Below are 26,220 nucleotides of genomic sequence, written 5' to 3'. Positions count from 1 at the left end.
ACTCGAGCTCGTCGTCCTCGACTGTCGAGCCCAGATTGGCGAGGGCATCGGCCTCGCTGTTTTGATCTCGGGGTACGTGTTGGAGAGTCCATTCTTTGAATTTGTGCAAGGTGTTTTGGAGTTTGTCGACATACCTTTGCATCCGGCTCTCCCTGGCCTCGAACGTTTTGTTCGTCTGATTTACCACAAGAAGAGAATCGCACTTGGCTTCGATCACTTCGGCGCCGAGGCTCCTGGCTAATTCTAAACCTGCAATCATAGCCTCATACTCGGCTTCATTGTTAGTCAACCTCCTCGTCCGTATAGACTGCCTAATGACGTCCCCGGTAGGAGGTTTTAGTATGATCCCCAATCCCGACCCCTTTACGTTCGAAGCTCCGTCCGTGAACAATGTCCATACTCCGGACGGAGTCCCCGAGCTCAGCAGGAGCTCTTTTTCGACCAGGGGAATAAGGGTCGGTGTGAAGTCGGCGATAAAATCAGCCAATACTTGCGACTTAATCGAGGTTCGAGGTCGATATTGGATATCGTACTCGCTAACCTCTATGGCCCACTTGGCCAGCCGGCCGGACAATTCGGGCTTATGCATGACATTTCTTAATGGGTATGTAGTTACAACATGTATGGGGTGACTTTGGAAGTATGGCTTCAATTTTCTTGAGGCACTAATTAGGGCTAATGCCAATGAGGATACTTCGTTTTCGCTTCCCCTAGTGTCCTACTTACGTAGTAGATGGGGAACTGGGTGCCCTGTTCTTCCCTAACTAGGACCCCACTGACGGCTACTTCCGATACGGCCAAGTATAGGTATAGAGGCTCTCCGATTTTCGGAGTATGCAACAAAGGTGGATTAGAAAGGTACCTTTTGAGTTCCTCTAGGGCGTGCTGGCATTCTGGTCCCCACGTGAAATCATTCTTCTTCTTTAGAAGATTGAAAAATTGATGGCTCCTATCCGAGGATCGGGATATGAACCGGCCTAGAGCAGCTATGCGCCCGGTGAGCCGTTGGACGGCCTTTACGTTATCGACAATCTTTATGTCCTCGATTGCCTTAATCTTATCCGGATTGATCTCGATTCCCCTGTTGGACACCACAAATCCTAGGAACTTTCCGGATCCGACCCCGAACGCGCATTTCTCCGGGTTCAGCTTCATGTTATATTGCTTTAATATAGCAAAAGTTTCCTGCAAATGGCTAAGATGTTCCTCTGCGCGCAGGGATTTAACTAACATATCATCAATATAAACTTCCATGGTTTTGCCTAATTGATTCTCGAACATCTTGTTAACTAGGCGTTGGTAGGTGGCCCCGGCGTTCTTTAACCCGAAGGGCATCACGTTATAGCAGTAAGTGCCATACTTAGTGATGAAGGACGTTTTTTCCTGATCGTCCTTATCCATCCGGATCTGATTATATCCGGAATAGGCGTCGAGAAAACTTAGCGTCTCGTGGCCGGCCGTGGCATCGATCATTCGATCGATGTTAGGCAAAGGGAAGGAATCCTTGGGGCAAGCTTTATTTAGATCTTTATAATCTATACACATTCTTAATTTATTACCCTTTTTGGGTACTACAACTACGTTGGCTAACCATTCGGGGTATTTAACTTCCCGGATGGACCCTAGGTTTAATAGCTTAGTTACCTCCTCGTGGATGAAAGCCTGCTTGACCTCGGATTGGGGCCTTCTCTTTTGTTTGACTGGCCGGAATTTTGGGTCTGTGCTCAACTTGTGAGTCGTGACCTCCGGGGGTATGCCTGTCATATCCAAATGGGACCAAGCAAACACATCCTCGTTAGTAGTAAGAAAAGAAAGCAAATTTTTCCTGAGCTCGGTAGTTAAACCCGAGCCCAGGTATACCTTTCGGTCTGGCGCACTCGAACGAATAGGGATCTGTTCCAGCTCTTCGACCGTTGATTTGGTGGCATCGGACTCATCCGGAGTCACGAAAGATCGGGGAAGGAAGAAGTCTTCTCCGAAGGTAGATTCTGGTTCAGCCTCTTTTACCGGAGGCTTACACTTTGACTGCTATTTTGCCTTGGACACCTCATCTACTGCGAACATCTCTCTTGCGGCGCATTGCTCCCCGTACACAGTGAATGACCCCCTCGGCAGATGGGAATTTCAGCATTTGGTGCAGCGTGGACGGCACGGCCCCGATGTCGTGTATCCAAGGTCTTCCGAGCAGGGCGTTGTACCTCATATCGCCCTTGATAACACAGAACTTGGTCGCTTTTGTAACTCCGCCCACGTCGATCATCAGAGTTATTTCCCCTCGTGTTGTCTCCGTAGCCATATTAAATCCATTCAATACTCTTACCTCAGAAATTATCTGCCCTGTCAGTCCCAACTGTTCGACGACCCACGACCGAATTATGTTAGCTGAGCTTCCGGGATCGATCAAGACACGCTTGACTTTAGTGTCTCGGACCATCATGGATATTACCAAAGCGTCGTTATGGGGTTGTGCTGGTCCATCGATTTCCTCGTTGCTAAAACATAGTGTTTCCTCTGGTGCATAATCCCTGATCCGCTTCTCCCTTGTGATCGATATCTTGGTACGTTTCAGTATTGGTACTTGAGGTGCGTCTTCCCCTCCAATTATCATGTTTATGGTGTGCCGGGGTTCCTTCCTATCGGCTGGTCGATCTCGATTTTCGTAATGATTTTTGGCCTGATCACTGAGAAATTCTCGAAGGTAACCTTCATCGAGCAACCGGGCAACTTCCTCCCGCAGTTGCCTGCAATCTTCGGTTCTGTGGCCATGTGTGTTGTGGTACTTACATATTAACTTGGGATCCCTCCTCGATGGATCGGACTGTACGGGTTTGGGCCATCGGGCTTCTTTGATACGTCCGATCGCCGACACCAAGGTAGCCGAATCGACACTGAAATTATATTCAGCCAATCGGGGTGCTTCCTGTCTATCGACGGCTTTCCCGAGGTTGGCCTTCGGTAACGGTCTTCTGTTCCTCTCATAGCCGCGGTCGTTCCTCGTAAATTTAGGCCTCCTATCATCCTGATACGGCCGATATCTTTCCTTGTTCGGTCTCGAATCTTTGTAGTTTTCCCTACGAGGTCGATCGAAATTCCTATGTGTGGATGGTGAATCCGAACTTGCTCCGCTGTGGTCGTCCTCTACCCTTATCTTCGATTGGTACCGGTTATGGATGTCTGCCCACGTAACTGCTGGAAACTCGATCAGACTTTGCTTTAATTGCCTGGATGCGGCTGAGCTGTTGGCGTTCAATCCTTGAGTGAAGGCTTGTACTGCCCAGTCATCCGTGACTGGGGGAAGATCCATCCTCTCCATTTGAAATCGAGACACAAATTCCCGGAGTGTCTCGTTTATGCGCTGTCGGACCTTGAATAGGTCGGATTTCCTTGTTTCTACCCTGATCGCCCCGGCGTGAGCTTTCACGAAGGCATCGGCTAACATGGCGAACGAATCGATGGAATTTGGCGGTAAGTTATGATACCACGTCATTGCCCCCTTGGACAAGGTTTCTCCAAACTTTTTCAACAAAACTGACTCGATTTCATCATCTTCGAGATCGTTTCCCTTAATCGCGCATGTGTATGCTGTCACATGCTCGTTTGGGTCCGAGGTCCCATTATACTTCGGGATATCGGGCATTCTAAATTTCTTAGGGATAGGTTTTGGGGCGGCACTGGATGGGAACGGTTTTTGTACAAACTTTTTAGCGTCAAGGCCTTTCAGGACCGGAGGTGCACCTGGTATTTGGTCGACCCTGGAGTTGTATGTTTCTACTTTTTTATTGTTGGCCTCGATCTTTTCCTCCCCCTTTTCGATTCGTTCGGTCAATTCTTCTAGCCTCCTAAGAACCGCAGAATCAGCATCCGGCCCACCCCGTTCCGGCTGTACTGGGGTCGGATTGATGATTGCAGCTGCACGGGGAGCCTCCTCGGACCTGACAGGCTCCTGGACCCGGCTCTGGAGCTGAGCTATAGCCGATTGCTGGGCTTGCAGCATGTCAAAAATCATTTTAAGGTTGATAGTCTCTTCGCCGACTGCCTGGGCCCTCGAATCGTCCTCTCCCCGGACGCTATGTGATGATCCGGAGGCCTGATCAGTGTTGAGCGCCATCCGGGAATCGGCATCTATCGGGTTTTCGAGCCCGGGCATTCCATTGTTTCCTGTCTGCTGTTCAAGTTCGTTGTTGATTGATTGTGTCATTCTATGAGTTGGTAATTTGAATGTAAGATGAACTCTTTTGCAAAGAACTAGTGTACTGTGATGCGTCAAGAAAGAGTATCAAAGAGCTCACTAATATCCTTAGCCCCACGGTGGGCGCCAAACTGTTTACCCTGGAATCCGGATAACAATTGAATTTATATGGGGTTTTAAGGATCCGTGAACTAAAAGATACAAAAGGTTTGGATTGAGGAAAATAAAAGATAAAGACTCAACAATTGCTGCTAAAGTAAATAATCGCAGAATATAATATTGCTTAGAACAATTGTGCTTGATAGCGTACAAGAATTGAGAGAGATGGTACCCTAGTGTAATGGTTTCAGATCCCCTCTTTATGGGGTCTTCTCCCCTTTTATACATTCTGATTAAGGGTAAAAATAAGGTAGGTAAATTAATTACATCGTGGATCCCTGTAATTACGCCTTAATGGCCTGAAGTGGTTGAGAAAATCACGTTTGGGCGAGATATCCGGCGACGCTTGGTTATCCGTTACGAGTCCGGCTTCCGACCTTGTGTGTTTCTCCATCCGGTGGTGACTCATATCGATCTCTGCAACGGTCTCGAAATGACTCGACCTCGGTTGTTGACGTGGCCGTCGTTCTACCTTACATCCAGGTCGGGTTCGATGGCCCCGACTTGCCCCGGACCGGACCCAACCCGGTCGGGCTCAAGCAAAAAGGGTATCACCCAATACAAACATACGCCAGAATAACACTGCTATATAAACTTTACACAGTTGCATCACGACATCAGAGAGGTAGAGTCAATATTTCAATCTTATGGGTTCGGGATTCTAATCGTTTAAGTTAGTTGGTTCTAAATTAATAATTTATACATGTTCAATGAATTTTTTAAGACAAATACTGATAGAAAACTGAGCAGAAAAAGATGAAGATTTATAAGTGAAAAATAAAGCAGATCGAGAAAGAGGCAATAGACGTGAAAAAGAAATTGCTTGACTGATTGACTACAATGCTGCAACTGCAGTCTTTTTATAACAGAAAAAACATAGCAAACTTAAGCTAAAAATTAGGAACTACCCCACAAAGTTTTCTCCTAAAAACTAGATAACAAAAACCACTTTAAACTACTTCCTAAGGACTAGGACAAACCTAAAAAGTAGGAGTTTTATTTACTAACACCCTCCCTTAAACTGAAAGCTTTCGAGCTTCAGTTTATCTTCAATTTCTTGAGTTCTTCCATGGTGCAAAGTCCCAGCAATCTTCCTAAATTTTGGAAAGAAAGTAACTTGAGAGGTTTAGTGAAAATATCCGCCAACTGGTCTTCACTCCGGCAATATGTTAGCTCTATTGTTCCTTCATTGTTGAGATCTCGTAAGAAATAGTACTTCACGTCAATGTGTTTGCTTCTTCCATGTAGCACCGGATTCTTTGACAACTTGATGGCAGAGTTGTTGTCACAGAAAATTGTAGTTGCTTTTTCTTGTTTGAATTTCAGTTCTTCAAGAATTCTCCTTAACCAAACAGCTTGACAAGCACAAGTTGTAGCAGCAACAAATTCAGCTTCGGTACTTGACAAAGTGACAATTGATTGCTTCTTAGAAGACCACGAAACAGCCCCCGTACCTAACATAAAAACATAACCTGAAGTGCTCCTTCTGTCGTCTTGATCTCTTGCATAATCACTGTCAGTAAAACCAATCAAATCAGATTTTTCACCCTTCTTGTAGAACAAAACAAAATCCTTAGTTCCCTGTAAGTAGCGAAGGATTCTCTTAGCAGCTAGCAGGTGAATTTCAGTTGGGCTCTCCATGTATCTGCTTATGAGACTTACAGCATATATGATGTCGGGCCTTGTAGCAGTAAGATACATCAAACTACCTACAATTTGCTTGTAGAATATGCTGTCCATCTTCTTTCCACTTCCAACTTTGCATAGCTTCAAATCAAACTCAATTGGAGTGTTGGCTGGATTGCAATTATGCATCTTGAACCTGTCCAAAATTTCTCGCACATACTTCTTTTGGGAAACAAATATTCCATCATCAGATTGTACTACTTCTAATCCAAGAAAGTAATGCATCTTACCAAGATCGGACATTTCAAACTCATCCATCATAGACTTCTTGAAATCGGCAAACATGATACTATCATTCCCAGTAAATATAAGATCATCGACATATAAACACACAATGAGTATTTTTCCAAATTCTCCAGTTTTAACAAAAAGAGAGTGTTCATATGGACATTTCAGAAAACCAACTTTTAGAAAGTATGCCTCAATACGATTATACCAAGCTCGCGGAGCTTATTTTAGTCCGTAAAGAGCCTTTTTCAACTTGTACACCTTATGCTCATTTCCAATTTTTATATAACCAGGAGGTTGTTCTACAAATACATGTTCTTCCAAGTGCCCATACAAAAATGCCGATTTGATATCTAATTGAAAAATATGCCAAGAATTCTGTGCCGCTAATGCAATCACCAATCTGATTGTATCGTGTCTTGCAACCGGAGCAAATACTTCTGTGTAGTCAATTCCATATTCTTGTTTGTATCCTTTAGCCACTAAGCGTGCCTTATACTTGCCAACTTCACCATCTTCATTCAGCTTTGTCTTGAATACCCACTTCACACCAATAGTTTTGTGCCCTTTTGGAAGATCTGATAGCTCCCAGGTGCCATTTCTTTCAATAGCATCAATTTCATCATCCATAGCTTTCCTCCATTTATCCTCTTTGATAGCATTTTCAAAAGTTGTAGGATCACTATCTGCAAACAATGCAAAGTAGAAAAAATCATCTTCATTTACATCAATTCCTGTTACCTCATAATCCATCATCCACACGGGCCTTTTGCGAGCACGACGAAGAAACTCATCTGGTGCATCAATTTCTTCCAAAGCTGAGGGTGAAATTTCAGCAGCTGCTGGATTAGAATTTTCAGAATTTTCGGGTATTATTGCTGCTTCTTCGACTTCATTATCAATTAAGATTGGAATAGACTGATGCATATTCCAATCCCAAGAGTTTTCTTCATCAAAAATAACATCTCTGCTGGTCACAACCTTCTTTGTCAATGGATTGAACAACTTGTACGCCTTGGATGCCTCGCTAACACCAAGAAAGACACACTTCTCGCTTTTGTCATCAAGCTTCTTCCTCTTCTCGTCTGGGATATGTGCATAGCTAACGCAACCAAAAATTTTAAAATGATCTACAACAGGTTTCCTTCCACTCCATGCCTCCTCTGGAGTCATGTTTTGAACAGCAAATGTTGGACTTCTATTCAAAATATGAATACTCCAATTTACTGCTTCTGGCCAGAATGTCTTTGGAACTTTTCCTCGAGCTAGCAAGCTTCGAACCATGTTGAGAATGGTTTTATTCTTCCTCTCCGATACACCATTTTGTTGTGGTGTATACGTCGTTGTGAGCTCTTTTCGAATGCCATGAGTCCTACAAAATTCTTCAAATGCCTTAGAGCAATATTCGCCTCCACGGTCTGTTCGGAAGCTCTTGATGGTCTTTCCTGTCTCATTCTCCACATTAGCTTTGAAGCTTTTAAATACATTAAAAGCCTCTGATTTTTTCCGCGGAAAATACACCCAAGTCTTTCTAGAATAATCGTCAATGAAGGTAATAAAATACCTTTTGCCTCTATTAGAGATTGGTCTTATTGGCCCACATATGTCAGAGTGAACCAACTCAAAAAACATGCTTTGCTAGCCATGATTTGCCTTTCGGGAATTGAGATCGGTGTTGTTTGCCAACAACACATTGTTCACAAATTTGAGTAGGAGCAGTAATTTGAGGAAGACCTGTGACCATGTTCTTCTCCTAAAGTGTCTTCAATCCTCCAAAACTCAAATGACCATAACAAAAATGCCACAACCATGAGGGATCCTTCACTTCCGTCATCAAACAAGATTGAATATTATCAATCTTTATCGGAAATAATCTGTTGGAACTCATCTGAACTATTGCTATAGCTCCTCTCACGGGGTCATAAATTTCACACTCACCCTTCTTAATAATGATGACATAAACTTTCTCTTGCAACTGACCAACACTCAGTAAGTTGCTTTTCAAATCAGGAACATATAACACATTAGAGATTGTTTCCACAAAACCATTCTTGGTTTTGATCTTGATGTCACCTTTTCCCGTTGCATCCACAGTAGAACAATCACCAAAACTAACTTTACAACGGAAGCCTTCTTTTAAGTAAGAAAAACAAGACTTACTTCCAGTCATGTGATTAGTGTAGCCTGTGTCTAAATACCAAACATCTCGCTCGGTTTCCTTCTCTACTTAAATTGCCATCAACAAGGTCTCACCTTCCTTGTTCTCCGCGTAATTGGACTTCTCTTCCTTTTCTTTATCATTAGGCAGCCTAGTATAACATTCAGATGCGTAATGACCAAATTTATGACATCTATAGCACTCTATCTTGGATTTGTCATAATCTCGACCTCTACCTTTGCCTTGAGATTGATCATTATTTGCTTTGAAATTCCTACAGGAATCTCTACCTCCATGATCTCCTCTTCTTCTGCCTCTACCTCTACCTCTACCCGTTCCTCTGGAATTGGAAGAAGAAATAAAAGTAGAAGCCTTCAAAGCCTACTAATCGGAAGTTGAACTACGGTTCATCTTCTGCTCATACACCAATAAGGAGCTCTGCAATTCGTCAAGTGATAAGACATCTATGTCTTTTGACTCCTCAATGGAGCAAACGACATAATCATACTTTCGTGTCAGAGAGCGCAATATCTTTTCCACTATTACGACGTCGCCCATGTTCTCACCATGGAATCGCATCTTGTTGTATATCTCCATGGTTCTAGCACAGTAGTTGGTGACGAATTCTCCTTCCTTCATCTGCAAGGTTTCAAAGTCCCTCCTCAAGGCTTGAAGCTGTGCTCGCTTCACTATTGTAGAGCATTGATACTTTTTCTTCATGGAATCCCATATATCCTTGGAAGTTTCTTTGCAAAGAATGGTTTCCAAGATGGGACGTTCAATAGCCTGAAAGAGATAATTTTTTGCCTTTAAATCTTTCAACTTTCTTGCTTCAAACTCAGTCTTTTGAGCATCCGTCAAAGTTTTGCCTACTGCTGGTGCTTTAATGCCGTCTTCAACAATTGGCCAATACTCTTTTGACCGTATAAAATTCTCCATCAGCATACTCCAGTGGTCATAGTGACCATCAAAACGGGGAATAGCTGCTTGCACAAAATTGTTCTCTGAAGCCATAGATGAAGAACAATTTTTTTTTTGTTTTTGGGTAAACTCTCTCTCTCACAGGTTTATCTTTTTTCTGGATCTAACCTTGCTCTGATACCACTGATAGAAAACTGATCAGAAAAGGATGAAGATTTATAAGTGAAAAATAGAGCAGAGAAAGAGGCAATAGACGTGAAAAAGAAATTGCTTGACTGTTTGACTACAATGCTGCAACTGCAGTCTTTTTATAACAGAAAAAATATAGCAAACTTAAGCTAAAAATTAGGAACTACCCCACAAAGTTTTCTCCTAAAAACTAGATAACAAAAACCACGTTAAACTACTTCCTAAGGACTAGGACAAACCTAAAAAGTAGGAGTTTTATTTACTAACAAATGCAATATTCGAACCAAAGCTACTAGGTTTGGCCGAATCCACTCCCGACACTCTAGCTCCGTCCCTGCCAGACATCAATTATAAATTAATATAGATAATATAAAGTGATCAAATATATATTGACTCTTTAAATTATTCATACTACAAATACTGTTCAAGCTTCTCTTTTTTTCCCATTTTAATTTTCGTTTGCTGTCCACCAACTAGGGCTGGCATATATCGAGTAAAACCGATAGCCCGATCCGAAAAAACTTATTGGATTATCGGTATCGGGTTATTGGGTTAACAGTTCGGTAACGGTTTAGTGTTATTTTACTATTGGGTTATCGGTTCGGGTCTCGGTTTGCTCATTTTTATTAACGGTTTAACCGATAACCCAATAAACTTTACAAAAATATGATTTTACCCTTGGGTATATAAATTTTCCAGTTATCCCAATTCTCTATCTACTGTTATAATCCTCCCAAATTTGTCATTCAACACATAGAGAAACAATGTTGTAAGGTTTATCATATTCTTTGAAAGGGTTACAACACTCGAGAAAATTTATATATTCTTTATACAGTACACATTATACCTCATTACTTCTTTCCTCTAGAATCTAGATTGAGTTATCTTATCGGGTAAACCGATAACCGAACCGATAATGATCGATTACCGATTAACCGATAGCCGATAATCGATATCTTATCGGTTTGGTTATTGGGTTAGGATATTTATAAACCGATAACCGATATGCCAAATCGATAATATTCACAACCGAACCGAACCGAACCGACCGATGCCCACCCCTACCACCAACTAAGCATCTAATTAGAAAAAAGAATAGACTTTAACGTTGTCTTTTTTAGTTTATATTTTAAAATAATTAAGTAGGAACATGAGTTCGTTTATCAGAAAATAAACTAGCCTCGTATAAATATGTTAGTTATGTGACTCACATAGTAAAATTTCTCTAAGAGTATAAGTTAGTATAAGTTTCATCTCTTCATCATCTATCTTTTATTATATAAATATCTCGTTTAATTAAAACTTCATAAATTAAAAAATAAGAGTAAATTTGAATAAAATACTTAAGAATTCATTTATAAAACGTTAAATAATTTAAAATAAATTTAATTCACCAAGCGATTAATATTTGAAATTCGATGGAGTGATATTTATAAATATTTTCTGGGTGGCGGCAAATGCTACACAGGTGACAGTGGCAGTAAATGCACGAGCCACCGAGTCATCTCTGTTTTTTCTTTTTCCCTTCTTCGTTTGTCTCGATTTGGTGCCTCTAGGTGAACCTACAGTTACTATGTCCCTCAAATCTATATATATATATATATATATATATATATATATATATATATATATATATATATAAATTTAAAAACTACCATCTTTCTCTCTCTATATATATATATTAATTGGTTACTTTATGAGAATAATAAATATAGATATCTTATAATTACTTATAATAATAAAAACAAAAATATAAAATTATAAAATAAATATTTCATTTTTTTAGGGGTGTGAAAAATTCAAAATGGACAACTACAATTGGACGGAGGGAGTAGTTTAATACTAGAATTTGTAAGATTGGATTCTTATTTCCTCCTCGTAATTCCAATGTAAGGGGGAAAAAGTTAAAAAGAAAAGAAAAAAACTAATCAAAGCAATACTAGTACTAGGTACCATATTTGGTCAATAGGACCAGCCCCATGGAATATCAAAGATTAGTTTATCGATAATCAACTGCTTTGACTAAAACACGTCATATTTTTGACACCATAATTACAAAGAAACCCATTAGAAAAACAAAACAAAAAACCATCATGTGCTTTATTATGTTATAGGTTTACAGCGAACTTAGTTCCCCTAATGAATGAAAATCGACTGCACTGCCTCTCCTCTCCACTAGCTAACATTAGCAATTTGCAGATTTCAAGATGAATTTGCATATATGACCATTAACTAAAGGGGAAATTTCATATTAAAGGAAACTTAGAGATTACTCCTAATAAAATATAGTCCAGTCCAGTCCATTAATAGTAAACACTAGTATTATTAAGGTTTCATCAGAAAGTCTGATTTTTCTAAGAACTTCATCAGGTACCTACTCATTTCTCTACTTTTAGCAAGCTTGTTATTTTTTTTCCCTTCGTTGAACATTAATTAATCTTGATGACCCAAATAAGAAAGATTGGATTTTGAATTCTCCAGTCTATTTTTTGTTGTTATTTTTCGTTTTACTTCTGTGGTCTTGATTTGGGGTGTATTTTCCAGATAGTAAAGGCAAACAATTCTTGTTTCCTCGGCTGAAACAGTTTTGTTTATATGTGACTTTTCTTTTGGAATTTCAGCTGCTTTTGTTTTGTTTTATCTTTCATATTTGCAGGTAAAATAGGAGCATTGGTTTCCTATGCAGTGTAAGAGCAGAAATTTGCGGTAGAAGAACAAACTTTACCGGTTTGAACAGCTGAATTAACCAATTTTTGTTCTGAGAAGTTTTAGTTGGACGCATGGGTGTGGGTTTATGGGAGTATTGATGTTAGATTTGATGAAATAAGCAGAAATTACCTGGAAATGTCTGAAAGTTCTTGAAAAAGATACTGGTTTTGTGGATAGGTTACTGTATATAACAAAATGTCTCTGATTCCTGATAAAAGCATGTTACCTTCAAGGTCTCTGTCCTGTCTAATAGCCATTTCTGTTTTCCTTTTGATAATTTCTTCACTTTCCCTTCTTCAATTTGCTGACAATTCTTTCATACCCAAATCAGTTTTTAGTTTCATTCTTGTTAATACTACTTCCGTTTACTTGACTTCAAGTGGAGAATCTAAAGCTCCTTTCTTGCCTATTGAAACTTCACATGAACAAATCCTGAAAAGCCAAGAATTAGCTTGTCAAACTTCCAGTTTCAGCAATGATTCTGTTGGATTCGGAGTTGGGAAAACTTGTGGCTCGGAACGAGCTCTTCTTAAAGTGTATATGTATGACTTACCTCCTGAATTTCATTTTGGGCTATTAGGTTGGAAAGTAAGTAGGGACGACGAAACATGGCCTAGTGTTAGTAACCCGAGCCAAATACCCTCGTACCCTGGTGGCCTAAATTTACAGCACAGCATTGAGTATTGGCTTACTCTTGATCTTCTATCCTCAAACAACCCAAATATCAATAGACCATGCACTGCGGTTAGAGTGCTGAATTCCGGTGAAGCGGATGTGATCTTTGTGCCATTTTTTTCGTCTTTGAGTTACAATAGGCATTCTAAGGTTCAAGGGAAGGAAACAATCAGTCTCAATAGAATGCTGCAGGATAAAGTGGTGGACTTTTTAAAAAGTAGAGATGAGTGGAAGCGAAGGGGTGGAAAGGATCATGTCATTGTTGCTCACCACCCCAATAGTATGTTTGATGCAAGAGAGAAGCTTGGTTCTGCCATGTTTGTACTTGCAGATTTTGGAAGGTATAGAGCCGAAATAGCAAATATTGGAAAGGATGTGATTGCTCCTTACAAACATATGGTCCAGACAATAGGTGCTGACAACTCACCCTCTTTCAGACAACGCGATACATTAGTTTACTTTCAAGGGGCAATCTATCGAAAAGATGTGAGTCCCATATCTGCTTTTATATGCAACTGATGATTTAAATATTTGTTAATGATTTTTCTATTTTCCATGTCATAAAAGTTATGCTTTAATCTAATTACCTATAGGATAGCATGCATTACTTTGTGAGGCCCCATATATTTTTGGTGGCAGTGACACTTGAAAACTAGAGCCAGATAAAGTTTTCTTCTGTCTTGTTACCAAAAGTAATATTTGAATGAAATGGGTCCAAATGGAGCAAAATGGATAGTGAGGATTAATGTAGCCGAACTCTACTTGCTTGGATTTGAGATATAGTTTTTTGTTATCTAAAGTAGTTTCAGCAGCGTGAAAGAGTGGTATGCAGCCACAGCTTTTTGTTTTCAGACAAAGTAACATTGCTGTTTTGTACTCTATCATGCTTTATTCCCTTACTGGTTAATCGATTTGGGTTTTCACTTTGAACACCTATCGCATGTGCAGTTATATTCTGTGACCTGCCACCTCAATATATTGGTTTTGCTCTTAACTATAAGATTGGAATATAGTTCATACCGCATTTGAAACTAAAGTCCCTCTATCTTTTGCTTCAAGTATGATATATCTAGTAGATTTTGTTGGGCTAAAATGGCCCAAAGATACTCTTAACATGGTGCGATATTGTCCGATTTGAGCCAAGCCCGCACGGTTTTCCCCAAAAAGCCTCACACCATTAAGAGTATCCAACTCCTTATAAGTAGCTTATTTTTCTTTTCTACTTTCCATGTGGGACTTAGTTCACACACACCCAACAGATTTCTGATACCCTGTTCAGCATTCCAGAGTTGTTAATGTGTAGGAGTCACAAGGAAAAAATAGATCTTATTACCTTCTAAGATTTTCAAAGGGAAATGCAATAGAGGAATGGCCTGTCGAATGCAGAGAATGTGATATCACGAGCTCCGCCCAAAAGAGAAAAAAACAGTGAAAGCTAACAAACAGTAGATGATTAGGATTTGATGGCCCCTTATGTAGGCTGTGGATTGCCAATGACATTTACGGAAGTAACATAACTGAAATTTTCCTGTTTATGTCATTTGAAGCTCGAAAGGAGAATATTGATTGTTATGAGGTCAACTTGAAGTGATAGATCTTTTTTCTTGCTTATCTAATACCAGGGTGGGGAGATTCGTCAAAATTTATACTACCTTCTCAAAGATGAAAAAGATGTACACTTCACATTTGGAAGCATTCAAGCAAATGGTGTCAGGGAGGCTGGAAGAGGAATGGCGTCGTCCAAATTCTGCCTGAATATTGCTGGAGACACTCCCTCTTCAAATCGTCTCTTTGATGCCATTACTAGCCACTGTATTCCGGTTATAATTAGTGATGAGATTGAGCTACCATTTGAAGATGTTCTCGATTACTCAGAGTTCTGTGTGTTTGTAAATTCATCTGATGCTGTAAAGAAGGGCTACCTTCTGAACCTTCTTAGAGGAATGAAGGAAGATCAGTGGACCAAAATGTGGGAAAGGATAAAGGTGCTCAGCAAACATTTTGGATATCAATATCCATCCCAAACTGATGATGCAGTGGATATGATTTGGCAGGCAGTTTCAAGAAAGGTGTCATCTATGCGACTGAATGATCATCGTGACAAAAGATATCACAGGTCACAGCTTTTCCTCAAAGACCAGATGTCATGATTATTTATGTGAAATTTCTGAACATCATCCTGTAGTTCTTTTAGGAGATCAGCTGTCAGGTCGAGCTTGATTCTCTACTTTGTGGTATGAGAATATCTCTGTTTTTTCTTTTGTTGCCAATTTTCTTAACTTCTTGTAAATTCTTTTTTTATAATGACTGCAAATTTTGTACCACTCTCCTGCTAGATAACTATGCTTCTATTTAACCACCAGCATTACCCACTGAACATAACTGGAATATGATTCTCTAACTAGCATGTATAATAAACGAAAACCAGTAAGAGGAAGTCCTGACGAAAAGCACACTGCAATAGAGGTAGAGAATTGCCGGCAACAGCAACATCCAGACTATTCAATTTCATTATACACGAAGAAGTACTGATGCTTAAAAATAACATGATATCTATGTGGTCAGAAAATATGAAACATTTTTGTGTATAACAATGAGCATAAAATCCTAATGTCTTTCTGTGGTAGCTTTACATATCACATGAAGCTGCTGCTTTCAAGTAAAGACTTCTACCCAAACAAATGATAGTCATCAGTGTCACAAACCTTAAAAAAAAGAACTTCCGAGGATGCAGAATTGCCCACCACTCTCAAGTTTCTCTTAGAAAAATTACAAAAGACGGCAAGCTGTTCCTGCCCTTATGAATCTTGCTTTGGACACACTGTCAACACTTATTATGGATGGGATCTGATCCTCTTCTCACTCTTCTTTTGTTTGATTGATTTGGATCAAAGGTCATCGAAGGTGCAGGTGCTATATTCAGCTGCGTATGTAGGTCCTGCATTTCAGTAGCCTTAAGTATCCGAGAATTTCTCTGGAAAAATAACTTGCCTCCTCCCCATCTGAGAGCAAGATCTATACTTCTCAGAGCAGAAACTTCCTCTGGTTGAATTGACAAGAATCCAATACAAAGAATTAGGACAATCACCCTACAGGAAGGACACAACATTTTTCTGCACTTGGGGGGGGCAACAGAAGGAACAAAAGTGTTTTCTTGGCTGAGGTTATGATGAGAAAATAAGAGGTTTGTCTGTAGCTACACTCAGCATATCCTGCACAGAGTGCCTGTACATATAAACTTGTGTTTCATCTTTTATGGGATTTGCAAGACTAAAGGTACATAAAGCAGTGAGGGTCCCAAGACAAAACATATAGAGAAGTTTAAGATTCACTTCAATCATAAGCCTGTAATGCTGCAAGCAATATAAGGCTGTTTTAGAAGACACTGACAGGTTTGAATAAAAGTGAAGTTGGAACACCCATTCTTTAGAAGCCAAGAATCTATACATTTGTTCCCTACATCCCTTTCATGCTTTTTGCCCTTTTGGACCAAACAATGACCAAATCCAGTCTTTTGGACCTTATGCCAACTCATCTGCCAAGTCATCTAATTATAATTACTACTCCCTCCGTTTCAATTTAGATGAGATAGTTTGACTCAGCACGGAGTTTAATAAAAATAGAAGACTTGTGAAACTTGTGGTCTTAAAAGCATAAGAGGTAAAAACTTTTTGGGTCATGATATTTGTGTGGTTATAAAAGCTTCTCATTAAGGTTAAAATGAAGAGTTTAAAGTTGAATTATTTCTAAGAAATGTGTCATTTATTTTGGAACAGACTAAAAAGGAAAGTACCTCATCTAATTCGAAACGGAGGGAGTACTGCCTGTTCTTGAACCTCTAAGCATTTTAATTTTACAGTTTTACTAACAGCTTGACAAAGCCTAATTGTGAAACTGCTATTGCTTTGATAGTTTTACAATTTTTTTATGACAATAGTGGTGTTTGGGCTAGCTCGTATGTGGCTTTTGAGTATTATACTAGATATCTACAATCTTCGATCAACACATATACCGAGTAACTCTATCCATCAACATTTGGGCAAATGAGGTGGTAATGTTATAATTAAAAAGGGTTCAGGATTTACTCTTATAGGATTTTAATAATATATAGAAGGAGATGTCCCTACTACCAGAAGTTAATTAATGAGGAGGCCAAAGCTGAGATTGCAACAGTTGCAAGAAAGCCAGATAAAGCAGAGTATTGGGTAATGTGAAGAATAGAAGCCTCTTCAAAAATATAAATCCAAGGACTTACTTTATGCCAAATTCTACTTTAGATTTTAGAATTCCAAACTCAAAACAAAAATGACAGTCTTGGTTCCTTGTGCTTATTGAGTTTCTCTTTATGCTTTTCTTTGCTCTATCTTTAATTTAGATTGTGCAATTTCCCTCCATTCAAAAATTCTTAGGACCTCCTCTCTCCTACCCATTCTTGGCCTTGTCAAGCATATTATTCTTTTCTATCTTTATTTGTTCTTGCTTACCCATGTGGACCATCTCTTTCCTTCACTTTTCCTTTTTCCTTTTTCTTATTCGCAGATTCTGAATTTGTTCTTCTTTCATCTTGCCCGTTGTTATGTATTATCTCAATCCCATGAAAGAATTTGTTCCTTGCATATTAATAAGGTTCTCTCGATTAATGAATATGGGATGCTTACTTCAAAGTCCTACTTCACAAAAATAGGCCAAGTATTTCATGAGTACAATCAAGAGCTTTACTTTGGAAATATCTTAAAAAGTATCACAAAGAGCTTCCGCTGTAATATTTCATTTAAATATTTAAACAATTAGGAAATACTGAGTAAATATAAAAGTTTGAGTTCCGCTGAAGTTTCATTTAAGCAATTACAAAGACAATATCTATGTATTTATGAATATGCATATACACACTCCTTCCTCTTTTATTTGGCACAATTAGACATGAGTATGGAATTTAAGATGTTTAACCTGTCTAATTAATCATATCTCTATCAGCGTAGAAATAAAGAGCGGAGATATACATCACAAAGTCTAGGAAATTAACTAGCATGTCAATAACAGAAGCAATCCAGCTCAAATAATTACTACCAGTAAGGTGCCCAAACATAATACAGTAGAAACAATCACAAGTAAAAAAGCAACGGTAAATACTAATTAAGCGGGAGGAAGAGTAAACCATAATGGTAAAATATAAACAATGTACACGATGTGGAGATATGGTATCTCCAAATTGAAAGCTAAGTTGGCTACTATATTTTTTACATGTTCGTTCAAGCATTAATGAAAAATTGAACAAATGGAAAAAGTTTCATCCTCTGCACTCCAAATTTGGCAATGCAAAGATACAGCTAATAAATCGAAAAAGCAAAAAGGGAAAAGAATACTCCTCTACCCTTCTACTCATCCACCCATCTTGTGCAACTAACCAACAGTAAAATGCCCCTATCGGCAACGATTTTATAACAAGCAAACTGAACAAAGCCATTTATAATAGCTCTGGAGGAGGGGGTGTCGCCTGGGCGGTTGGTGTTGCAACATGAGTTGTTGGGTGTGCTGGTGTTGCTGAAGGTTCAGCTGCCTGTGCAGGTCCTGGTGCTATTGTTACATGCAAGCCCCTATGTTGCCCTGCCTGCAGCATGAAAGCAACTTCTGCTGCCGCAAGTGCTGTTGCCTCCTGCTTTGAAGAAAAGATTGAAGTATAAGCATCCGAAACTACACATGTGACATAATTACATCACAGATATACTGGTGCCCCTTTCATTTGCAGATTGTCTCAAAATGTTGTCCCACTACCTTAAGTGGAAAGTTCTAATAAATTCCAACTACTACAAGAAGTTCATGGGACTTATTTTTGCTATTTTCATTACTTCTTCCATCCCTCAATTTTGGCCTAGAGTATACTCTCAAAGGTCAAGCTGGCTAAGATTTAAACCATTTTAATGTGAAAAGGCTTGCAACCAAATAGAAACATTTATTAACCTTATCAGAAGTACAGCCATTCAGAAGGAGCATCACTTCTGAGCTTACATTAATTAATTTAAAATTGATTTGACCAGAATACAGTTTTTACAAAATAGGTAAGTTTTGGACAGATGGGAGAACAACATTTTCCTCTGTTTTTCTTCTTTTAACTCGATAATCTATGAAACTATAAGTTTCCCAAAAATTATCAAACAATTCAACTTTAACTCATTACAAAATAGAAAATGGACTATTGAATCCGAACGAAAGGAGTTACGAGTAAAAGTACTATGCAAAATCTCCTAACATAAATTCTTCTGCATTTAACAATCCAGGGAATAACAAAATGGGTCGGTCGAATAGAACACTTTGTGTTTCTAAGCGCGAGGCATTTTTGGGACCAAGACTATAAACAAATAATATAATACTTCCTCGTCTCATATTACTCGTTCGTGTTCAGTTTACAATGGTTGACTTAATAAATTTTTAATCTAACATTATACATTATACTTATTTGTCTCTGAAATTTGAAGTGCAAACTACATTTAAAGATCTACTAGTCACTGTTGGTTTCTTTTTTTCCCTTTTTTTAAATAGTTACTAATCACTGAATTTATTAATCCAGAAAAATCATTAAAAATAACTAAACATTATGTTGCAAGAATAATGTTGTTGACCCGTGAGTAGAAAGGGGGTCAACAAAAAGGGGGTGGGGTGGGGTGGGGACAGCAGTAGTAACAATTATCTGAACCTCCGAAAAATGAAATAAATTACTGGTGAAAAACAGACTCTAAAATCTGAACATTACATAGTCAATTTTGATGTATAAAAAAACCACTTAAACTCCATCACAAAATGAATGGGGGAGTTTGAAGCAGGAGGACCAAATAACTTTCTGTATGGTCTGAATAAAATTTACATACTTAAAAACAAAAAGTAATATAGATTGCAATATATAGAAAATACTAACAAATATTTAAGATGTTTGAAAATTTGTAATCAGAGAAAAAACTGCTTGATTTCCCAAACAGTACAAATTTCATATAAAATGGGATAGAAAAAAGCTACACTTGTTGTTTCTCAGAGTTAACTTTATATGCGCATGCTAGCCAGCATGCAAATAACTTCCATAGTTAGAGCAAGCAACGACACTTTCAAAATTTTAACATGCCATTAAATATTCTATTTTAATATTCTACTTAGTTCACACGATAAGACCAAATAAGTTCCAATACTTTATCTAATTCAAATTTACATAACTGTGTACAAAGTGCTGACATCTATCAGCAGAACCTACAAACTCACAACTGGAAGTAATAGTGGCTCCATCGCACTTGACATATAACCAATTATATATTGAACTTAAACCACAATCAACATAAAAGCAAAAAGTGGGCGGCCAAAGTATAAATCAGGAAAATAAAGGTATAGGCCATCAAATAAACTTGGATTTATTTGGAAGTTGGAAAGTGTAACAGTGAGTACAAATTTATTGGGGAAAGTACCAAAGAGCAAACAAGGTATTTCATTCATGCAAGAGAAATTCTTCAGTGAGCCAAATATTTTAGCATGGAATCTCGGCAAAATATATCCTTGCATGAGGTACTTCAGTCATGGAAGGGTGAACATGACTTCCGTTCCATTTTTTAGCGATAGCACGCTGGGCCTCTATCGATGTACTAAACTAGGAGTGGAGGTCTTAAATGTTTCTCCAAAGGTCCACTGAGTTCCCATAAACTAGGGCAAAGATCCAAGTAACTCAGCCAAAATTTATTACATACATGTGCACGGATACAGCGTTTGTCAACCATTACAAGAACTAAACAAAAATTTATCTGATCTGCACCACAGGAATTTTCCATTTTACAAAACATGCAGCGTATCATCATATTAGCAAGAATGAAGATTGACATGTTAATAGCTATTTATAGATAACGAGAAACAAAAGAAATCTCTAAGGCTCTAACCTGTCTTTGCCTTCGACGCTGCATGATACTGATAGCCCATGCCATGATGTAGCAAGGTAGAAGGAAACCAGCCGCGCGGAGCAAGAAAAGCTGTATCAAAAATTGACCAGATCAGTAATCCCACATGATCTAATGTGTCATAGACTCATCATAGCAAGCAAAAATAGCAAGATGATTTCACTGTATGATTTACTCACAGAGAAAAAGGTGGAAACATCATCATCATCCCCATCATCATTTCCGATGGTCACAGCATGCCTCAATAATAGAAGGGCCATTAACTGCATGGGAACAGTGTGCAATATTCTTTTGAGTATCTAGAAACCAAGAATAAAGATAGATTGCATGGGTAAAACAAAAGGAAAATATTGAAAGCAAATTTTTTGTTATCAACATGTCTTAAAGATTTTTCCCTAGTTTCTCCATTTTCATACTGGGAAGAACTTTTACAAGTGTAGACAATAAAGTGAAGGTCATTTCTTATCAATTCAACCAGCGGAAAGGACAAGAGGATAATACAATGAAGGAAGTGAATATAAGCAGATAAGAGGAAAGCAAAAGCAAGAAATGTAGCATGAGGCCCCGAATAGCCCTCTTTCTCTTACTATGAACTGCAGTTTCAAGAACTTGCAGGAAAATCATTGTAACATGAGTATGAAAATATAAACAACATAGGTGCGGAATGAGTAATTTTTTTTTTTCGGGTGATGGCAAGGGCGAGTTGACATTATTTTCCATTATTGAGCATTCCTTACATATGCCTCCTATAAAGGAAGATTCTCATTTTCAAGGAGGGAGGATCACAAAGTTGTGGCCCAAAAATTTTTATCACCACTTCTCTTCCAATGAACTCTTAATTTTCTCAAGTCAGCATTGTGTCACCACTTATAGATGAAAATTCATGTATCAAACGGTAAAGTTATACCCCACCTCCACCCCAAAAGAGAATTCTGAATCTGCCTTCTTTTCTTTTTTTTTTTTCCTTTTTTTGATAAATAAGAATTCTCTATCTGCTGATGCGCATTATCTTCCACATGAAATATAATAATGCATACCCCACATCTCCACTCTTGCACTTCTCAAAAATGATTAATAACATAAGGGAACAGCAGCTGCTTACAATTAAAGCAGCAGAACGACAAAATGCAGCTCCACTAGCACTTGAATCAGCATACTCGTCATAGTCAGCCTCCAAGAGATGGCGCTCTGCGGCTGCCATTGCAAGAAGCTGAGGATCATGCAAGTCAAGCTGAGCACCAGCCACTGTCCATCCCCCACTGCACGGCAAAACCATGTAGACGAATCCATCAGCGACAGAGAAGACAGAAAAGAAAATTTTCAAGATTAAGATTGCGAGGAGACATGCTGATCATGTTGGATGCCCTCACTGAAGATGTTAACAGCTAAACTGGCACCAAAGAAAATGGTCCATCAGAATTTCACCCAAATTTTCAGTAACAAGGGCCTTCATATAGTGGTTGAAAACTGACTGCCCAAAAATATAATGAGCTTAACATGTTTTAAGTACGTCCAAAATAAGGGTAAATGTCTTTATGGCCAGTTCAGATTGTCGTTGGTCTAATGGACAATAATCTTCACGTCAATGATGCTAAATTTCAACTTTACCCAGGAACATATACTTGGAAGAAAAAAGAGCCGCAGACATATACAATTACATGATATCAAAGAGCAAAAATATACCGGGAACAGGAATCATCACTAGATATTGAAAACAATTGGTAATGCAAAGTCAGTTCATAGTCATATAACATACATAAAGATACAAATAATCAAAGGTGTGAGCACAACAGCAGTAAGATCGTCCGTTTCACGGGCTACTTCCTCTCTTTTCATTTCTTTTTCTTTTTAGGGAAGTGGGGGTAGTGTCAGAGTATAGAAATGATACAGCTATCAACATACTTTGAAAAGCAAACACCAAAATCAGAAGATCAATGTCTCTATTCCGTAGATCGAGAAATGCTGGGGAAAATGAATCAAATTTGGCATGCACAAAGACAATAATAATGATTTAAACCAACCTGATGTCAATGGCAATATCTTCAGAAGGAGAAGGCGGTGGTGGAGCGGTATATCCAGGCTGGTAAGACTGCAGGTTACAAAGTTTCCAAGTCAGCATATAACTTTGTCTGAAACAAGTGAGCCTGAACTAGAAACTCCTTCAGCACGTATTCACGAACATACAGTTTTGTGATTCTAATTTCTAAAGTCCCACTTACTTAAATTTCTGAAGGGGAAATGCATCAATGAATTACGGCCTAAGGTGAGTTATCACTCTCTCCAAATCAAATAAACTGAATGTGCAAAGCCATCATGAAGCATCATCACTCAAAATGCAAACAGGTATTAACAGGTAGAACAAAGTACCTGATGGCAAATCTCGCAAATTATATCACCCTTCTCATTGCACCAACGCTGAACACATTTCCTATGAGCATACTGCATTTTGTAGTTAAGTCGCCGACAGGAATTGAAAGCCAAAAAAAAAAAAAGAATAATTAGAATCAAATAAGGTCCACACACATATAAAAGATCTTTTGTCATGCAGTTGCAGCACATCCGGATAAACACATGACCGTCAATTATTCAAAGGTTTTGGACTCTAAGCAAATTCTAGAGAAGTTATAAGAACTACGGAAAGTTTGAAAAAAACAATGAAGACTGGTCAAAGGAAAAACATTCTTCAGCTTTCTAAAGTCAGTAAACCACCATACTTTTCACAAACAAGTAAAAATAAAAAAAGTGACACTTAGCTAGGATGAAAGACATGAACGATAAGTTCTTGAGAAGAGTAACTTGAATACTAGCACCATTCAGGCTTAGGAAAAAAGAAGATGACACTATAAATATACATTTATTACATGCAAAAGCAGCATCAAGCTCAATGTTTAGTAGCTAATTGACCAAGTGGCCAAATACTTCACAAACATACCTTTAAGCTGCCATTGCAGCCACAAGGGATCTCCAAATTCTTAGTGCTATCTTCTTCCTGGCAAATTCTGCATTCCACAGTCTGAAGTAATGGCTCATCTTCACCTCCAGCTTCTGGTTCTTCATCCTCCTTATTAGCAGTACCATAGGTTGATTGACTTACTGTGTGAGAGCAAGAACTTCCTGCCGAGGATCCTGCATCATCTGACCCTTGCAGAGAGTGCAAAGATTCAGGTGTGATAAGACGATCAACACATAGAGCCAAGTGTTCTCCCATTAGCAGTTCACCTACGTATCTTTAAAATGAACAAACATGGTCAGCCAGCTTTAGCTAAAAGAGAAGAAAGGGAAAATAATTAAGTCACAAAACACAAATGTCAGCTCAATCAACATATATAAGAGCACTATCCCTATTGGTTTCCTGGATCCTTCGGATAGCCCTAGAGACTTTTTTGTTAAACTCATATGCAGAGCCAGGATTTAAAGCTTATAAGTATGATATTCTAGTCCTTTTAAGTTATTGCGTTTTAAATTAATAATTTATACAAATTCAATGAATTTCTTAAGATAATAAGAGGGTTTTGGCTCAAAGTTACTGGGTCGGCCAAACCAGTCACCGATACACTGGCTCCGCCCCAGGTTAAACTTCATATGGCTTAGTGCAAAGTTTTAACGACTTTCTGGCCATAATAATAGAACTCTTACAACTCAGTAAAAGGAACTATCAAAAGACAAGGGAAACAGTTCATAAAAATCATACACCCTCCGCTCCAGTTTATGTGAACATATTTCCTTTTTAGTCTGTTCCAAAAAGAATGACCCCTTTCTAAATTTGGAAACAATTTAGCTTAAATTCCCAATTCTACCCTTAGTGAGAAGCATTTATAATCACACAAATATTGTGGACCCCCTTTTTGAGTTGTTTAGGACCACAAATTCCAAAAGTCTTTCATTTTTTCTTAAACTCCGTGCCCAGTCAAACAGGTTCACATAAATTGGAGCAGAGGGAGTATGATTTACTTCCCTACAAGTTTCTTCTCACAAGGTTCAGCCTCCTGTCCATTGGTACAAAGACCGAAATGCCACATTACTTCAAAGAATTTGGATATTGAAGTTCGAATTGTCAACAAATAGATTTTCCAAACGCAACAAAAGCAAAAGTACAATCAAGAGGTATGGCCTTTACTATTAAAATCAACTGTGAACTAACTACTAATCTTTTCTTTGAATTTTCTTTTTCTTTTTAGGATAGGTAACAAACTATGAGCATAGGAAAGTCAATTCAGGGATTTTTTCAAGTAGAGTTGAGCTCTTCAACACAAAAGTGGAGGCTTTCTACTAAACTGAGACCATATACCCCAAAAAACTACCCTTTAATTGGAAATACTGAAGCAAAATGCGTTTAACGAACTTTCCTGCCTTTCCAATTTTTTCTCTTACCATATACGGGGTAAAATTTTCTAAAACGGAACCAAGTTTGAAAATTACCAACTTTGACGATCAAAACATAAGCAACAATTTCTATTTCATCAATTGGATTATAAACGAAGCCAGAAACCAGAAAACCTAACCAATTGACTCACCGTAATAAAAATCTTGAACAAAAAAATATAGGGAAAACAAAATAGAGGAAACAATAGAATTTTGAGGTACCTGAAAATGCAATTCTCGATGGATTTTGGTTCTCTGAGAGAAGCTAATGAATATGTATGAGTGTTTTCTGAGAGAAGAAATAGTCGTTTTTGGTTTTGAGCTTTGCTTGCAAATTGGACAGCAATTTGATTATGAAAATAGAGTAACGTATAAAAGTCTTCTCTGGATTATATAGATTTTATTAAGTAGATATTACTAGACAAATTCATCAATGTTGCGGGACCGCTTAAACTACAACGACGTCGTTTAAGGACGTCCAATTCCAAATGACTCCTTTAATAGCCGGCATCCAAGAAGTTACTCTGCTATTAACTCTGTAATTTTATGCATATAAATTGTTATTAATTGACAATTATTAAGTCAATGTATTCTTATTTTAATAAATGCCATATTTAGAATAAAATTATTCCGCAATTGGAAACCTATGGGAACCAATGGTCGCAATTGCGAACTATAAGTCGCAAATATAAGTTAAAATAAGTAATGTATAAGAGTGCAAATAAATATTTTTTCAAGTAAGTGAAAACTTACCACCGTTTTGGTCTTTTGGTTAGGGTCAATTGTTTGACTTTCAAAAATTTAACTTTTGTGATTGCTTAGACCAAACAAAAACATGACGACTACAACAAAGAAATTAATTAACAAAAATTTCCACGCGCAAAGCCACACTATTTGTCCACGTTGGTATGAAAGAGGTTATTAGAGAAACATTCATCATCAAGGAAAGAAAAAGATGCAAAAGTGTAATTGCTTTTGTCGTTTGAGATGGATGTGTTATAAAGACTTGGTAGAAGAGC

General features: G+C 38.3%; 3 protein-coding genes across 4 annotated transcripts; 1 reads left to right on the top strand and 2 right to left on the bottom strand.

Annotated features, from left to right (window-relative positions):
* Nucleotides 8,016-9,434, bottom strand: LOC109235854. The gene is made up of 3 exons (XM_019402102.1): nucleotides 8,845-9,434; nucleotides 8,516-8,760; nucleotides 8,016-8,392 (listed from the first exon to the last, which is right to left on the bottom strand). Exons 1-3 carry the CDS (start codon nucleotides 9,432-9,434, stop codon nucleotides 8,016-8,018), a joined length of 1,212 nt encoding a protein of 403 aa, XP_019257647.1.
* Nucleotides 11,640-15,238, top strand: LOC109235241 (probable arabinosyltransferase ARAD1). Its single transcript, XM_019401277.1, has 3 exons — nucleotides 11,640-11,900; nucleotides 12,187-13,400; nucleotides 14,537-15,238. Exons 2-3 carry the CDS (start codon nucleotides 12,435-12,437, stop codon nucleotides 15,062-15,064), a joined length of 1,494 nt encoding a protein of 497 aa, XP_019256822.1. The 5' UTR covers nucleotides 11,640-11,900; nucleotides 12,187-12,434; the 3' UTR covers nucleotides 15,065-15,238.
* Nucleotides 18,024-25,583, bottom strand: LOC109235240. 2 transcript variants are annotated; one of them, XM_019401275.1, is made up of 8 exons: nucleotides 25,424-25,583; nucleotides 23,772-24,066; nucleotides 23,207-23,278; nucleotides 22,861-22,928; nucleotides 21,942-22,098; nucleotides 21,019-21,102; nucleotides 20,822-20,911; nucleotides 18,024-18,570 (listed from the first exon to the last, which is right to left on the bottom strand). In XM_019401275.1, the coding sequence occupies exons 2-8, from the start codon at nucleotides 24,045-24,047 to the stop codon at nucleotides 18,379-18,381; spliced, it is 939 nt and encodes a 312-aa protein (XP_019256820.1). In that variant the 5' UTR covers nucleotides 24,048-24,066; nucleotides 25,424-25,583; the 3' UTR covers nucleotides 18,024-18,378. The 2 variants fall into 2 exon arrangements, with proteins under 2 accessions (XP_019256820.1, XP_019256821.1); XM_019401276.1 differs by having other exon boundaries at nucleotides 18,024-18,567.

Source organism: Nicotiana attenuata, chromosome 12 (genome assembly GCF_001879085.1).
Source record: "Nicotiana attenuata strain UT chromosome 12, NIATTr2, whole genome shotgun sequence".
NCBI classification, from domain to species: Eukaryota; Viridiplantae; Streptophyta; class Magnoliopsida; order Solanales; family Solanaceae; genus Nicotiana; species Nicotiana attenuata.
This window is presented reverse-complemented; position numbering and strand designations above follow the sequence as displayed.